This window comes from Marmota flaviventris, chromosome 8 (genome assembly GCF_047511675.1).
Source record: "Marmota flaviventris isolate mMarFla1 chromosome 8, mMarFla1.hap1, whole genome shotgun sequence".
Classification (NCBI taxonomy): Eukaryota; Metazoa; Chordata; class Mammalia; order Rodentia; family Sciuridae; genus Marmota; species Marmota flaviventris.
The window spans coordinates 131,426,521-131,443,274 of NC_092505.1; the positions used below are offsets into that span (position 1 = coordinate 131,426,521).

The 16,754-nt window shown below is 36.8% G+C and overlaps 1 protein-coding gene across 1 annotated transcript in view; it reads right to left on the reverse strand.

The window, feature by feature from the left end:
• The window catches only part of LOC114091369 (collagen alpha-4(VI) chain-like), a 103,710-nt gene that overhangs the window by 30,658 nt on the left and 56,298 nt on the right, over positions 1–16,754 (reverse strand). Inside the window, 7 exon segments of the mRNA XM_027933853.2 lie at positions 497–547; positions 3,643–3,705; positions 4,249–4,311; positions 6,479–6,541; positions 8,486–8,548; positions 11,797–11,832; positions 11,938–11,991. Coding sequence (XP_027789654.2) covers positions 497–547; positions 3,643–3,705; positions 4,249–4,311; positions 6,479–6,541; positions 8,486–8,548; positions 11,797–11,832; positions 11,938–11,991 — 393 coding nt within the window.

Consider the following 16,754-nt stretch of genomic DNA (forward strand, 5'->3'; position numbering starts at 1 on the left):
AGAATTTGATATTTGAGTTGGTTTTAGAAAATGAGTGAAAATCATCCAAGGGAGGGAGATGGAAAAGGGCATATTAAATAGAGACAAGGGTTTTTACAAGGCAGGAAGTGTTTATAAGGTGGCAGGTGAGGTAAGAAATTTGATTTTTAAATAAGAATGGGACAAAATCTACTTTTACTTTTTAGGAAGGAACTCTGTCAGCTACAGCACATTGTAAGCAGCATGTAGAAAACATTCCTGGCACACTACTTAGAAAATTGTCTTAGTCTACTAAAATAAAATTATACACACACACACACACACACACACACACACACACACATATACTACATACCTACCTATTGAGAAAAAGGAAAAGGAAGGTTTGTTGCTTTGCTAGCAAAAGAGAAACACAGGGGACTCCTGTCCCAGAGGCTGTGATTCTGCCCATCAGCAGGAACTGGGGGCTATGAAAGCTATATTTGTCAAGTCAGGATACCCGTAAGTTAACCCTCACCTTTGTTCCTTTTCTTCCTGGACGTCCATATCCATCTGCACCAAGAAGACCCTAAGAAAATGACACAAGATCCATTGTCCTCCAGAGCAACACATGGTTGATGACAACATCTGAACCTTGAATAATTCAACAATGCAGTGGGATGGGGAAGAGAGAGGGCCTAGGAGGGGATAAAGGTTTATAATTTAAAAAGACCATGACAGAAGGAAGTTTGGAGGTTTGGGTTTCGTTGTTATTTTGTTCTTGATACTGGAAATTAAACCTCTGAGCCACCTCCCCAGCCCCTTTTTGTATTTTATTTAGAGACCGGGTCTCTCTGAGTTGCTTAGGGCATCGCTAAATTGCTGAGGCTGGCTTTGAACTTGCGATCCTCCTGCCCCAGGCTTCCGAACTGCTGGGATACAGGAATGCACCACCACTCCTGGCAGGAAGTTTGGCAGTTGTTTTAGGTATCATCTTGCTGATTTGTAAAAGCTGCAATAAGGTGCAACATCAGCAAGACGATGGCAGAGTTGTAGGAGCCATGTCACTGAGCCATTGGACTAAACTCGCTTTCCTTGTAGGGCAAGAAAAACAAAGAAAGAAGCTCCAGAACTGATAAAGTTCCAGGGATAAAGGCGTACTTTAGAGAATAATATTGGAAATAGAGGCAATGTAATGGTTACTTGCTCAGGCTTATTACCCAGACAGGCCTAAATATTTTTTTATTTGTTCTAATCAATTATACATGGCATCAGAATGCTCTTTGATTCATTGTACACAAATGGAGCACAATTTTTTACTTCTCTGGTTGTACAGGAAGTAGGAGCACACCATTCATGCAGTCATACATGGATCTAGGGTAATAATGGGCTAAGGAACTGAACAGACACTTCTCAGAAGAAGGTATACAATCGATCAACAAATATATGAAAAAATATTCAACATCTCTAGTAATCAGAGAAATGTAGATCAAAACTACTCTGACATTTCATCTCACTTCAGTCAGAATGGCAACTGTCAAGAATACAAGCAACAATTAGTGTTGGTGAGGATGTGGGGGGAAAGGCACACTCATACATTGCTGATGGAACTGCAAATTGGTACAAACAATCTGGAAAGTAGTATGGAGATTCCTTTAAAAAAAAATTGAATGGAACCACCATTAGATAGATAGATAGCTATCCCAGCTATCCCATTCCTTGGATCCAAAGGACAGCATAACTCAGTGACACAGCCACATCAATGTTTATAGCATCTCAATTCACAATAGCCAAACTGTGGAACTAACCTAGACATCCTTCAATAGATGAATGGATAAAGAATCTGTGGTATATATACACAATGGAATATTGCTCAGCAATAAAAGAGAATAAAATTATGGCATTTTCAGGTAAATGGATGGAGTTGAAGAATATCATGCTAAGTGAAGTAAGCCAATCCCAAAAAACCAAAGGCTGAATGTCCTCTCTGATAAGTGAATGCTAATCCATAATGGGGGTTGGGGGATAGGATGAGTGGAGGAACTTTGGATTGGACAAAGGTGAGGGAGAGGAAGGAAAGGAGGATGGGGGTAGAAAAGATGGTAGAATGAGACCTAAATATTTTTCCTGGTGCTAGGGATGGAACCCAGAGCCTCATGCGTGCCAGGCACATGCTCCACCACTGAGCCACATTCCCAGCCCCAGACCTGAATGTTTATTTCAGTGCCAATATGGTTGTATGAATGACCTTGGGGAAGTTGCTCAACCTCTCTAAATTTTAGTTTCCTCATCTGTAAAATATAGATAATAAATATCATCTCCATGGTATGGTTATTGGGAAGACTGAGAATATGCATGGAAAATCCCTAGCACGACGCTAGTACCTTCTCTGTAGAAAGTACTTAATGAATGGTAAATATGTTGTTGTTGTTGTTATTGTTGCTGCTGCCACTGTTGCTGCTGCTGTGGGTGGCAGCAGTAGAGATGGTGGCACAAGCTTTGGGCTACTTTTAGCCAGGAAATTTTAATGAAGTCAAACAAAATGTTAGTTTCACCAGCTGAATTTTCAGAGTATAGAAGCTGACCATTATTTACCTCATATTTCACTTGACAGTAATCCTATTCTGTTCTTTCCCTTTTCACATTTAAGTTTAAGTCTCCTGGGCCTGTTTTTGCTTCCTTTCCTTGCTACTATTTCAGTGTAAAGAAAGGAAGGGGGAAGGGGGGGTGATTAAAAAAAAAAAAGACCTAAAGACCCTTCCTAGCCACTGGTGAAAGAAATCTCAGAAATATGAGCTGAAAGGTAGCATTACTCTTTATGATAAAAGCTGATTTCCATCAGGTGGTGAACTGAAAATAGCCACAAAATAACCACCCTATTTCACTGCCTAATCATTGCCACCACATTAATGTATCTTCAGGAGTATTCCATGCATCCTAACCTTGGGCTCAAAACAATTTAATAATAAACGATGTTTAAGGACTACCACCAGCACAATTTTTAAAAAAACTCCACTTAATGGTTGCAACCCATGTTTTTGCAAGAAAATTTGACATAAAATCTGCAATGACATGTACAAATATGTAACAACGAATCCTACCATTATGTTTAATTATAATGCACCATTAAAAAAACATGGGAAAAGTCTGCAACAATTATGCAGTGAAATATGATAATTTATTCTTCTGTTCAGAGTAAGAACTGAGGTAAAAATACATAGACCTGCCTTGCCAGTGTTATTTGTAGAAGTAAGTCTTTTATGATCTTTGGTCTGCAAACATTATTTCTACACTCTGGATGTTCGAAGACATTCTCTTAAATGTTCACAACTCTGATTGGCTGTCTTGTTTGCTGCCCTGGAAAAATGTTTCACTGGGCATCTCTGCATTCCCAAAAGACTCAGATACTTATAAAACATCTTTGTCCAACAGAAGAGGTTCATTGACACTTCCCTCTTCAACAACACGTAAGGAGGCAAAATAAATCCCAGGGCATCTTTGGATTCTTTATTTTTACAGGAGTTTGAGAATCTTTGACTATTACAATTCTCAGCAGCTATAGTGATCATGTCATATTTGTAACCCAAGTTCAATATTCAAGAATATTAGATTTTTATGTGAAACAAGAACAAATACCAAACAAGAAATTCAATCAAGAGTTCAAAACAGAGAAACTAAACTCACAGGCTGCCCTCTTGGTCCTTGTTGACCCCGTGAGCCTTTCTCTCCTGCATTACCCAGCTCTCCCTTTAATAACAAAGAGAAAAGATGAGATTAATTTTCTCCCACAAGTTTATGTAATTTTGTACTATTTTCCTCAGAAATTATTGTTACTCTTTTCAAGTCCTTTTAGCATCACAATACAGTCTAAAGGCTTTGTTAAAGGTTTTCTCTGGCTTTGTTAAATACAGATACTTCCAAATATAGCAATGACCCTGCTACTGCATATTAGCAAAACCAATTTATACATAACATAAATTGCAGAATTTTTTATTCCTTTGGCTTTTTCTAGACATAGGCGTGTGAACCTGTGTTTGTAGTAAATATGTATTTCTCTCTGTTAATGTCTGTTTGCTGATGAATGTGACACACACCCCCTTCCTATTTGTCTATATGTCTTTCCCTTTTATCCAACTATCCAGCTATAAGGTAAAGATCAATCAATAGCTTCACCAACCACATTAGAGACATATGCTGAAAATGATCATGTAAGGAAAGATTAGTATTTAAAAAAAAAAAAACAGGGGCTTCCCCAAATTGCAATCAAGAAGAGTGTTCTCTGACATTTACCTTCATTCCTCTTGGCCCAGCTTTTCCTTTGGAACCATTTGGCCCTGGAGGCCCAGGATTCCCCTGCAACAACACCATGGCCAATATCACCACTAAGGACAGATGTTCCATGATTCAATAATTTTTTTTAATTTATAATGGTGCATTCATTAAAATCTATACTTCTAATTTTGAATTTTTAACTATTCCAGGTCCAGTGATGTGTGATACAATACTGTCTTGTGATGCTGAAGAGCAGCAGAGAGCCATGGCTTCCAGTCAGTCGTGTAATCGTGAAGGTAAACAATTGATCCTCTACAGTGTGCTGTGTCGCCAAGCTATGGTGCTTGGCAGGTTAGGTCTATTAAATGCATTTTTCACTTAATGATATTTTTACCTTCCAATGGGTTCATGGGGACGTGGCCCTGTTGTAAGTCAAGGAACATCTGTTTTATTGAAATGGTCTGGAACTGACAATGTGCTCTTAAACCATCATGGAGCTTAGCCTTCAATATTCAGTACAATTAGTCAATTTTATCTTCCAACATACAAAATATACAATATAAACATTTAAGCTCTGGGCTGGGGGGTTTGGGAGACAGGAGTAAGGTATACACATGTACCACATAATTAAGAATTGGAAAGGCTGGGGATATAGCTCAGTTGGTAGAGTGCTTGCCTTGCATGCACAAGGCCCTGGGTTCAATCCCCAGCACCATAAAAAAAATTTAAAAAATTGGAGGAATTATCTGTATACTAGAGATGCATTATGGTTTGAATATGAAGTGTCTCCACCAAAACTCCTGTTAGTGAAGGGATACTTAGAGGTGAAATGATTGGATTGTGAAAGCTGTAATCTAAATCAGCCCATCCTAGTTTGAATGGACCAACTGGGTGGTAACAGTAGACAGGTGAAGCATAGCTAGAGGAGGTGGGTCACTGTCTTGTTAAGTATTTTGGCCACAATAACAAAAAGCTATCTAAACCAAAGGGGAAACATGATTCAATTAAAAGATCGGGATGAAAAAAACCTAGACTTAAACCTGATCCAAAAAATAAAATACTTTCAAATGACATTTAAATAACACAAAAAGTTATAGGGCTAGATTTTTCCTGACAAGAGTTTTGTGATTTGGATATTTGGCGTCTCCCAAAGCTCATTTGTGAGAGAATTCAAGAAAGTTTAGAGGTGAAATGATTGGGTTCTGAGAGATTTAATCTAGTCAATGTGTTAGTCCACTGATAGGGATTAACTGGGTGATAACCTGCAGGCAGGTAGGGTGTGAGTGGAGGAGGTGGGTCCCTGGGGATGTGCCTTTGGGGTATATATTTTGTCCCTGGTGAGGAACTCTCTCTCTCTCTCTCTCTCTCTGCTTCCTGGTGCCATGTCCTGAGCTGCTTTTCTCCACCACATTCTTCCACCAGAATGTTCTGCCTCGCTTCAGGCCCAGAGTGACGAAACTGTCTATGGAGACCTCTGAAACCCTGAGCACCAAATAAATGTTTCCTCTCCTAAAACTGTTCTTGTCTGGTATTTTGTTCTCAGCAGCAAAAAAAAAAACAAAGCTGACTAAAACACCAAGGGAGAGAACAAGGACAGAACCGTGGCTTGCACCATCCTGGAGCTGCTATTTTGAGTCTCCAGTTAGAGGTTCTCATTCCTAACTCCAATCCTGCTGCTCAGGTTTCTAGGCAATCTCAAATGCTCTCTTCCTGGGGGAGCTGCCTTGACTATCTGTCTCAGTCTGTCTGACCTTTCCATGAACCATTAGGAAACAAGGTGGGAAGCAGAACAGGCACTAGAAAAATTCAGTTCAGACTCAGAAGGCAGTTCAGCCACCCAGGGTCTGGATGGCAAGTCATTTAATCTCCCTGGGACTCAGTTTTCTTATCTATAAAAGTGGATGCTTCCTTATGTATTTACAAGTAGCAGATTAGTTATTTATACCTCTCTTATGGTACTATTATTTTTGTCTTACCCTATAGATAAATACCAGCTTATGTCAGATACCTTTAAAGCTCACACCCATGCCTATGGGTTACTACATTCCCACAATATATCCATAATAGAAGGGGGTACATAGCTGATGATCAATACCCACTGCATCAAATTGGCTTTTCTAGAAATTCCTGATACCCACAGACCCCAGAACACACAGTATAGTTCCTGGTCATCTAGGAACCCTCAGGGTTATAAATCAATCATCGTTAATTAGCAGTTGTATTGTAATTGTTCAGTTTTCAAACCTACCTGGGCACCGGGTAACCCTTTTTGTCCAAAAGTTCCTGGTGGTCCTTGTCTTCCTCTTGGCCCCTGGACCAAAGGTTATATCAAAATTCAACCAATTTTACAGAAACATTTATATTCTGCAAAGCCACAAAATCACCTTGGATACCTATGGAAGCACAAATCTGGGTGCCCTCACCCATCACCATCTCATTTATCAAACTTGAAGCACGTGGCATCTGTAAACTGCAGCACCCACAGAACATTCACTCCCAACCCACTCGGTGTGCAATACGGGATGTGAGTCCTCAGCATCTACGTTTTTAGCCATCTCTCCTGAATCCATTGAGTGCTACAGTTTGAAACACTGCTTTCATATTTTAATTCACCCAACTAACTTTAAATCCTAAAAGGGGATTAGGGGAGCAGATAGGATATTGATTCCTTTGAAAAAAAATAACCTTTTCTTGATATATACAAGGTCTAAAAAGACAGATTTTTTTTTAATTTTATCAAGAACCAAAGGCACACATAAGTGGCTTAATCTCATTGCCTACATCACTGAGGAGTTGCTCATTTTTTTTCTCCCGTCTATTTTACTTTACTGATTTTTGACACTTGACTTTTTCTCCAGTTTTTGTGAGAACTACTTTCTCAACAGAAGCATTGATCATGGCTTCCTTTCTCCGAAGTGAGGTATTGACCATCATCTATTTAAATAGACCATCATAGCCACATGCTAGTGGGAAGGTGAGAATTAAGGAGAGGTTTTATCGATTTTCTTGCTCATAGCTTCCAGCATGACATGCATCCCTTTCACCCAGAAACACAATCAAGTGGGTATAGAGGAGAAAGCAAGGAAGCAACCGTGGCAGGGGGTCCAAATATGAATTGATCCAATGATCAAAAAGAAAATGAAAAATATATATATATATATCTTTTCCCTCTGTATTTCAGATACTATTTTTCAATCATAAAGTAAACACGATCTCTAATTGGACTTTGATTATCCATTTCATTCCTTAGTTCTTTTGTCAAGTTTAAAATTAGCAGAAACTTCTAAAATGATCATCCGACACTGAAAGGATTCGTACTTATGGAGAGTGAGTCAAGATAAATGAAATTGGTTTGTTTTAAACTCCTTCCATGGAGGATACTTGGAAATAATCTGGCTTTTAAAAGAAAGATATACAAAGTGTTCCAGAAGGATCTACAGATGATAGATTTAGTTTATGATTAGAGGATTCAAAAGAACTAGTTGGAAGTTCAAATTTCCACTTATCACTGGACAGTTTACAGTCTCCCAGTAGATTGAAGTCTTTGAGGGCAAGACTTTTTGCCTTAATGGTCTACATGCCCCATTTTCTGTCTATTGGCAGAGTACTGTGTGCATGACAGACACTCAATTCACTCTGTTGATTTTTCCTGCCAAATTGAGTACAGTTTAAATGAATATTACTATTACTTGAGTTAATAGTGAAAATTAAATAGGTTAAAAATTAAATATTATTTGAGTAATCGGAATGCACAGCGTCAAAGGCAGTCATTAAGAACATCAATTTTATAACCAGATTGTCTGAATTTGAATCCCAACTTTATAACTTATTAGCTGTGCAGCTTAGCCAGTTGACCTAACTTCCCCATCTCCTTTTCCACTTCTTCCCTATAAAACAGGGATAATAAGAAACCTGACTAACCCCCAGTGAAGGATCAAGTGAGTTAAATTCAAGAGCTTATTGTAGTACCCAGAACATGGAGGTCCATAAATACTAGCTATCATGGTTTAACGTTCTCATAAGAGGGGCTATATGATTTCCTTTGAGAGGCCTTAGGTGGAAGGTATTCAGGCCATTCTGATTTAATTGCCTATCAAACAATGAAATTAACATTTCATACCAAATCCTTTAGCATTAAAACCAAGTTAAATATGGCTATACGGAGATATACAGTTGTCACAACAAAACTCATTATTTTGTACAATAACTATGTGATAATAATCATAATTTTTTTTAAAAAGTTCTCCGATTTAACCTGTGAACCTGGATTTCCAAGCTCTCCTTGGTAGCCCTGTTCACCAGATTCTCCACGCACACCCTGTCAAAAAATAAAAATAAAAAGACATCATCAGTGCTCCTATTGAAGGCAGCCTTCCTGAAAGATGTCACTTGAGAGCCCCAAGGGAAAGACTGAAAAAATATTCGATGGGTTGTGATCAATCCTCCTCGAGGATAGAGATGGAGAGGACACATAAAGGGTTTCCATTCATGCTGAGAAAATGCAAGACCACACTCTCACTGCCTTTCCTGGTCTTTGCACGTCTCTTTTCAAAATTTCAGCTAGTAATAGAAGCAAAAATACTTCCTTTAAATTACCCAAATTCCTGTTTTGTATAAAAATGAACTCCTAAAAGCCCAGCCCTCTCTTTAAGGTATCTGGATTAAATGTTCACTGGTATCAAGGACACTTATTCCATGCAAAGAAGTAGAATGTTGATCAAGCATGACACTCTGGGACAAAGGCACACAAAACACATGGTAAAATAATAGAATATTGGCTTGAAAACTCTATGGGCCCTTGGAGCATTTAGCTAGCTCCCAAGGCCAAGGGTGAATTGCTAAAATGATTCATTTGATAACTCCCCTAAGTTATTCCCCAAATTATTATTTTCATTTCTACAGAAAAGATATTTTTCCAAGATTGAGAATAATTCCAATTTTGTGAATTATTCTGCCTTCTTTTTCATGCTACTCACAGAAAGACTGGCTCACTGACAAATGAACAAAAGAGCCCAAAAACCTCAAATCCAGAATTCATCAATATGTGGATCAAATTACTTGCACTTCTTAAGTTTTTAAAAACTATCTGGCACTTCTATTCATCATTATTGTTATATTGTTCAGCTTTTCAAGAGCAGATTTCTAGATTTATTTCAAGAGCAGATTTCTAGATTTATAAGTATAAACCAAGTTTTAAAAGGAAGATAGCTAGAAAGTTTGAACCAGGCTGCAATCTAATTTGCATGTCACATTAGTAACTTTCATAGTGTCAGGTTTGTGAAAATAACATGGCTCAGTATGGTACAGTTCAGATTCATTATAATAATTCCACTCATATATTTATATTAAGGAAATAATTGCAGCAAATCAAAACCAAAAACAAAACAAAAAAACTTATAGTTTTTATTATATTACTGACCACGATAGCTAACAAAATAGAAATTACCTAAATGCCCAAAATAGGAATAGTTTAGCAATAAACTGTGCTACTTCAGTAGAATAAAATGTAATGTATTAGGAATGTTTTCTCTAATATCTGGATGTTAATTCACAATAAGGCGGGGGTTAGGGACACTAGAGAAGAATAGTGTTACCTTAGATTAGGTAGAAGGAAATGAAGGAAGGGAATGTGGGGATAGGAAAGATAATAGAACGAAACAGACATTGGCACTCATTACTTTATGTATATATGGGACTGCATCACCAATATGATTCTACAATAGATACACTAAGAACAATAAGAAGTTATATCCCAAAAAAAAAGAAGTTATATCCCATCTATGTATGATATATCAAAGTGCATAAGTGCATTCTGCTGTCATGTATAACTAATTAAAACAAATAAAAAAAGTGAAATTAGGAAAATTCAGAAACATGGAAAATCAGAATATAAAATAGTATAGACATTATGATAACCCTTTATTATTTATACAAGTAAAGGGAACACACAAACATAAAAATAATTGCTGAAGGGTAGTGGGTTTGTAGATATTTTTTAAATTAATTATATTCTTAATTGTATCATAACAACAAATGTAAAGTTTTGTTTTATTGCCAAAAGAAATCTATGCATCAATTTATTTGCCATAAACATAATCTTTTCCATAAATAAAATTTCATTTAGAATTCTATTTTATTCTGCATCTGGTGAAAACCAGATCTAATTTTATAGACAGTAATGAGATATTTTCCTATATATTATAGAGTACTATTATTTGGAATTCAGTACCTCTGTAAGCTACAGTCTTCTGTAGGATTGGCTGGTCTTTAACAAATTACATCCAAGGAATATAAATGGGTCTATAAGACCAGTGCTTCAACATCAGGTCAACTAATAAGCCACTGACATGTTGGATAAACCCAGTTCACCCTGAAGCCTGAAAATAGTTATGTTTGTATCTCTTATTTAAAAATAAAAATTTGAATAGGAATAAAAGCAAACTACTACAGGAACACATAAAGATTATAATGTATGAAGCCAGGCATGTGGTACATGCTATAATTTGAGGCTGAGGCAGGAGGATTACAAATTTGAGGCTAGCCTCAGCAACTTAGTGAGACCCTGTCTCAAAATAAATAAAAAGGGGTGGCAGGGGGATAGGGATATGACTCAGTTGTTAAATGCCTCTGGGTTCAATTTATAGCACCAAAAGAAAAAGATTACAAGATACAAAAAGTATAAAGCTGTAAATCATGTTCACTTAATTATCATGTGAACAATAAATTGATTTAATGAAGAATGGAGAAAATAAATGTATTGCACAGATGGTGAGGGTGTACAGAGAAGGAGATGGAAAAATAGAGTAAGAACATTAAATCTTCATCCCTCATGGTGAGAAATCAAAATAAAAGTGATACGAGTCAATATCATTTCTTCTCCATTCCTAAATCAATCACGAGAACACTGAAAAAATACAAGCAGAGCATCATCAGATTATGTCAGAGAGATGTCTACATAAAATAACTTCTTTTGTACAGAAGTTTCATCATGGTCTTTGGGATTAGATATTAGATTTGAATCCTATCTCCAACAATTATTAGCTGTGGTGCCTCTGATAAAGTTACTTCTCTTTGCTAATCCTGTATTCCCTCTCTTACCCATGAAAACACCTGGAAAGGTTTACATGAGATAATATAAATAATATTCTAATGTACACCAGGTACTAGATAAATGCTTAGTAAAGTAGGTTTCTCACAGGGATATTCTCTATTCCACCATCAAACCATACCATTTGGCCTTTGGAAATGGCAAAAGCTCAACCCTTCTCCATCATCTAGACACAGTCGATCAGCTGTTTACACCCATGGTAAAAACCATCATATCAGAATTGAAAGTCCTTCTCTAAGGTATTGGCTTCTTCTCAATCTAAATAAAGTAGAGCAATTTGAGGAGGAGGCAGAAAACCATATAAACTTCCCTTCTTCGTGAAAAAAATCTCCGTGGTAATCTCCCAGGAATTCCCATGCAACCTCCCAGCCCAATGGCATTCCCCTAGACCTCAGAGAGAACTATTAAAGCTGCAATGTACATGAAACAAAGAGCATCTCTCTCCAGAAAGCACTGACCTTCAACCCTGGCAGACCTCGTCTTCCTCGTGACCCCTAAGAAAAGAAGGAAAGCAGAGACCTCAGAGAAAGAAATAAACCATTTCTCACCCAGACATACCTTCCTCTTCCACAAAGGCAGGAGAAATATACTACACCTACCTGAGGACCAACACTTCCAGTTTTCCCCTGAGGTCCATTGAAACTGGACAGACCCTAAAAAGTAAAAGATAAAGGGAAGATCAGTTTAAATGCCACACACTTCTGGTTTTCTTCTCTATATCTGTACCATCCAATACAGAAGCCACTAGCTGTAGGCAGCTATTCAAATGAAGTGAACAAAAATGAAATTTAAAAAAATTTAGCTTCTCATTCAACACTGGCCACACTCCAAGTGCTCAGTAATTTCATGTAGCCAGGCTACCATATTGGATCACACAGATAGAGAATATTTCCATGATCTCAGAAAGTTCCATTGACCATCACTCCTCAAGAAGCCAATGACATTAAGTTCTCATGTTTCAAACATCAATGTTGTGGACAAATTCCCCACAGATTAGTAGTCTTTCCCCACAGACTCTTCCTTTAATGACTCCTCATGGTTCACCATGCTGGACAGTCATACACATTCTTCAACATGCTTAGTATAGGAAAATACTGGCCCATCCCTTTCTACCCATGTCTTATCGGGCATGTCTTGAGTGGTAGATAGAAGCAGAAGGTAGAAGGGTATGTCTCTGCACATGGAGAGATCAGTGTATAGGCGATGAAAGAAAGCAAGGTTTCACAATCACGATGAGGAAACCTCTGTGGAGTAGAAGTGGGGAATGAGTAGTATCCAGAAGGAATGATCCCTCTTTCAGGAGAAATGGAAACCCCATGGGATCCCAAGAAGGGATATTTCAGATAATTATTCAGTGAGGCTACATGCTAAGTCAAGTGGAATACATAAGTGGGGAAAGAATATGAAATACAGAAATAAAAAATGTCTTGTGAAAATTCGTTCATTCCAACTGTCATTTATAGCACATTAATTCTGAGATAATTTAAATATTCCCCAATATGAGGGAAATGCTAATCAAGTCATGACAGAAACACTTTTCACCTGAAGTTTATAAAGAATATATATATATATATACACACACACACACACACAATATAAACACAAAGGAAAAAGGGGGAAATTCAATATGGAGGCTGCCTCTGATAAGAACCAGAGGGTATATCTGAATAGACCAGTTATATAGGTCAAATTTTACTTAAACTCAGTGATGGGTTAATAAAAGCTTGTGTTTATGATAGTATTCACTACATCTTTTCCAGGGTCTTGGATATTTCATGTTATATTTTTTAAGATTTAAAAAAGTATTGATTTTAGTTTAAGATGACGTGCTGATATGCACATTACAAGGGTTTCCAAAAGTTCAGATTGTAGCATCGTGAAGAGAAAAACATCTGAATGATTAACCACAGTGCTCACTTGTCTACTCAGCCATATTATGGGCTTTGGGTTGCAGGATTTATCTGTATAGCTCTTCTATTCAGAGTTGCATTTCTAAGACAGCTGACTTCTTGTCGTTGTACATGTTAGAATTCTAATGTTTATCTTGAAATACTGTTTGTCGAAAAAAATTAAATATGTCATGATAAAAAATGCACAAGGCATGCAAATGAAAAAGCACAAAATTAAAAAGCAAATCTTCCTTCTCCCAAGGCAGCCTGAGAAAAGAATGCTTCTCATAAAATTCAAAAAAAAAAAAATTCTGTACTTACAAGCAGACATAAATATATTGTTTTGTAAACTCAAGCAGGAGCATACTATAAACACTGTCATACATTTTTATATTTTACTCAGTTTTTTTTCTTGAAGATTTTTAAAGATCAGCAGAAATAGGTGTATCTGACTTTTTTTAAAAAGTGTATAAAGTAAAAAAAAAGTATATAAAGTAGAAAGTTTGTGCTATGATGTTGTTCTTCTAAAATTTGCAAAATTATGTGGGAGAATAATTTGTCCCAAATATGGAAAAAGAAAAAAATGACAAGTCCCCATTTTTAAAAATATTACACTAGGGGCTGGGGATGTGGCTCAAGCAGTAGTGTGCTTGCCTGGCATGTGTGCAGCCCGGGTTCGATCCTCAGCACCACATACAAACAAAGATGTTGTGTCCGCCGAAAACTAAAAAATAAATATTAAAAAATTCTCTCTCTCTCCCTCTCTCTCTCTCTCTTTAAAAAAAAAAAATATTACACTAGAACATTTTGTAACAAGCCCATGGGACACTTTTCTGACTTTCTCTAGAAGAGAGATTGCCATCATATGTTAGGAAAGTTCAATAAAATAATGGTTTCCTTGGCTACTGGAACTATGGATCATTTTTCCTCTACATTTTACTTTATATTCCCAAATTTCTGTAGTAAATATTACTTTTATGGGCTTTTTTTTCCAAAGTAGGAAGTAGATGAGAGGCGGCTATAAATAAAGCCTTCTCACAATAGATCTGGATGTAATAAAGATTCTTTCTTAAAAGATTAATCATTTTCTCACTTCAGCAGTAAATAGCATTTTGCAGCCAACATAGTAAAAGAATTATCTGGGCAGATGCTGGAGCCATTGGGTAAAAGATTGTTGAGAAATAGGAAATTTATAGTCTCAGAGTATCATTCCCATTCGAAGAAAGGAAAAGCATGCTTGCCATGGAGAAATCTGGCGAACATAATCCAATGTTCGAACTTAATGTCACCAATATGACCCAAATCAACACTGTATCCCTGCCCATCATTAATAAATGTACAGCACCACTAAGTCTCTGCTAAAAATGCTTAGCCTGACTGTAGTTATGGAGAAACCATCAGATGAATCCTAACTGAGGTAAATTTAGCCAAATAACTAGTCTGGAATGTCAATGTCACAAATAACTGGGCCACTGATGTGATTGAAAGATACCAAAGAGGAAAGACACCTGAAACAACTGCTTAATCCTCAGCTACACGCTGGAACAACAACAAAAAAAAAAAAAAAAAACAGGCATAAAGAACATCGTTGAGTGTTATGGATCGAGTATTTATGTCTCTTCTCAAAAAAACTCATTCTGAAATCTTGACCCCCAAAGTGAAGACAGTAGGAAAGGAATGCCAGTCAGTCATAAGGGTGGAGCCTTCCTGAACAAGATTAGTGCCCTTACAAAAGAGGCCTGAAGGAGCACCCTGTCTTTCCTCTATGTGAGACCATAGTCAAAATACTTATTTAAGAATCAGGAAATGGGCCTTCACCAGATGCCAAATCTTCAGTGCTTTGGTCTTAGAATTTCCAACCTCCAGAACTGTGAAAAATGCATGCTATTTGGGGTACCCAGTCTATTGCATTCTGTTATAGTGACCCAAACTAAGACATAGGACAAGTGTAGAAATTTGATTACAGACTGTGTATTAGAAAATAATGTTGTACAAATATTGTTTCTCGAGTGTGATAATTATATTGTACTAATATAGAATGATGACCTTTTTCTAAGAATACACTTGAGCATATAGATATACACATACATGCATTTGTATAAAGAGATATAAAGCAAATATAGTAATAATGGGGTTCATTCTTGCAACTAAAATTTATTTTTCATAGATTTGAAATTTTTCAAAATTAGAAGTTAGGGTAAAAAGAAATGCATAATTTCTAATGATATGGAAGTTTTCTACAAATTTGAACTCACATTGAATAGTGTTTTATAAATCTACCATTTTTATTTAATGTTGCAACATGGTGTTTTCCATGTCAAGAAATAGTCTTCTATATTATTTTTCACTGCCTAGAAATATTCCATTGTGCAGAAGCACCAGGATGCATATAAGCTATTATTAGACATTTGAGTATTTTCAATTTTTTACTATTTTAAAAATCACCACAGTGATCACCCTTGCTGCTAAATCTGTGTTGGTCCATGATTAGCTTCTGGGTAAAGTGCTAGGCCTAGAAAGACTAGAAATTAAGCTATGGCAGACACAGTGGTGGCCTACACAATAGTCTCTCCCTTTTCCTCCTTAATATGAAAATCTGTTGTGTTTAGAACAACAATATACTCAACTCCAGGGCTGTAGATACAGTTCAGTAGTAAAGCACTTACCTACCATGCTTGAGGCCCTGAGTTCAATCCCCAGGACAAAAAAAAACCTCCAACGGGTGAATGAGAATAGATCTAAGCCAATCATGGTGATCACATTTCCTTTATTCAGAGATTTGCTTTCTCTGGATCCCGTGAAATTGGGCAGTTATGCTCAATTTTCTAATGAGCTTAGAAAACAATATTGTTGAAAACACCCAGATGAAAGGAAAGTCCCTTTCCTCCTGGCATTTTATATAAAAGTAAAGACAAAATGCTCAAAGCTGCCAGGCCTACAGACATATGCTGTCATACTGAGGAGGGAGCGTGGAAAGAAAGGGACTGTGTCTCTGACAAATCACTGAGTCTCAATGGTATCATAGAGATGGTGTGTCAAATCTGAAATCACCTAAACTTGGGTTTCAAACATATTACTACTTAACACTACTAGACAAATTTTCTAAGAGTCATATATATAATAAGTAAATACATATATGTATTATATATGTATATATATAATATGTATTATACATATATATGTATATGTATATTTTTTTAAACAGCAATGCTAACTGATTTATTTGCCTATTGCCTTTCCAAAGGTTAAGCTCGTTTTCATTCTCCCCAGAAGTGTTTATTTCAACACTCCTGACTGACATGACTGATTCCCTGATACTAAATATATAATAAAGTTTCTCCTTGTTGGAATGACTGCTTTACCCATCCAAATTGTAACATTGAATCTGTTCTTAGGTTCATCTCAGAAATAATTCCAAGGGAAGACTGCCCCCTAGAGGTCCATCTCCTGATAGTACTGAGGCTAGAATGTCAGTATCCACAGCTGCAGGCTTATGTAACTGGTGAGAGTTACTTCTGTTATCCAAG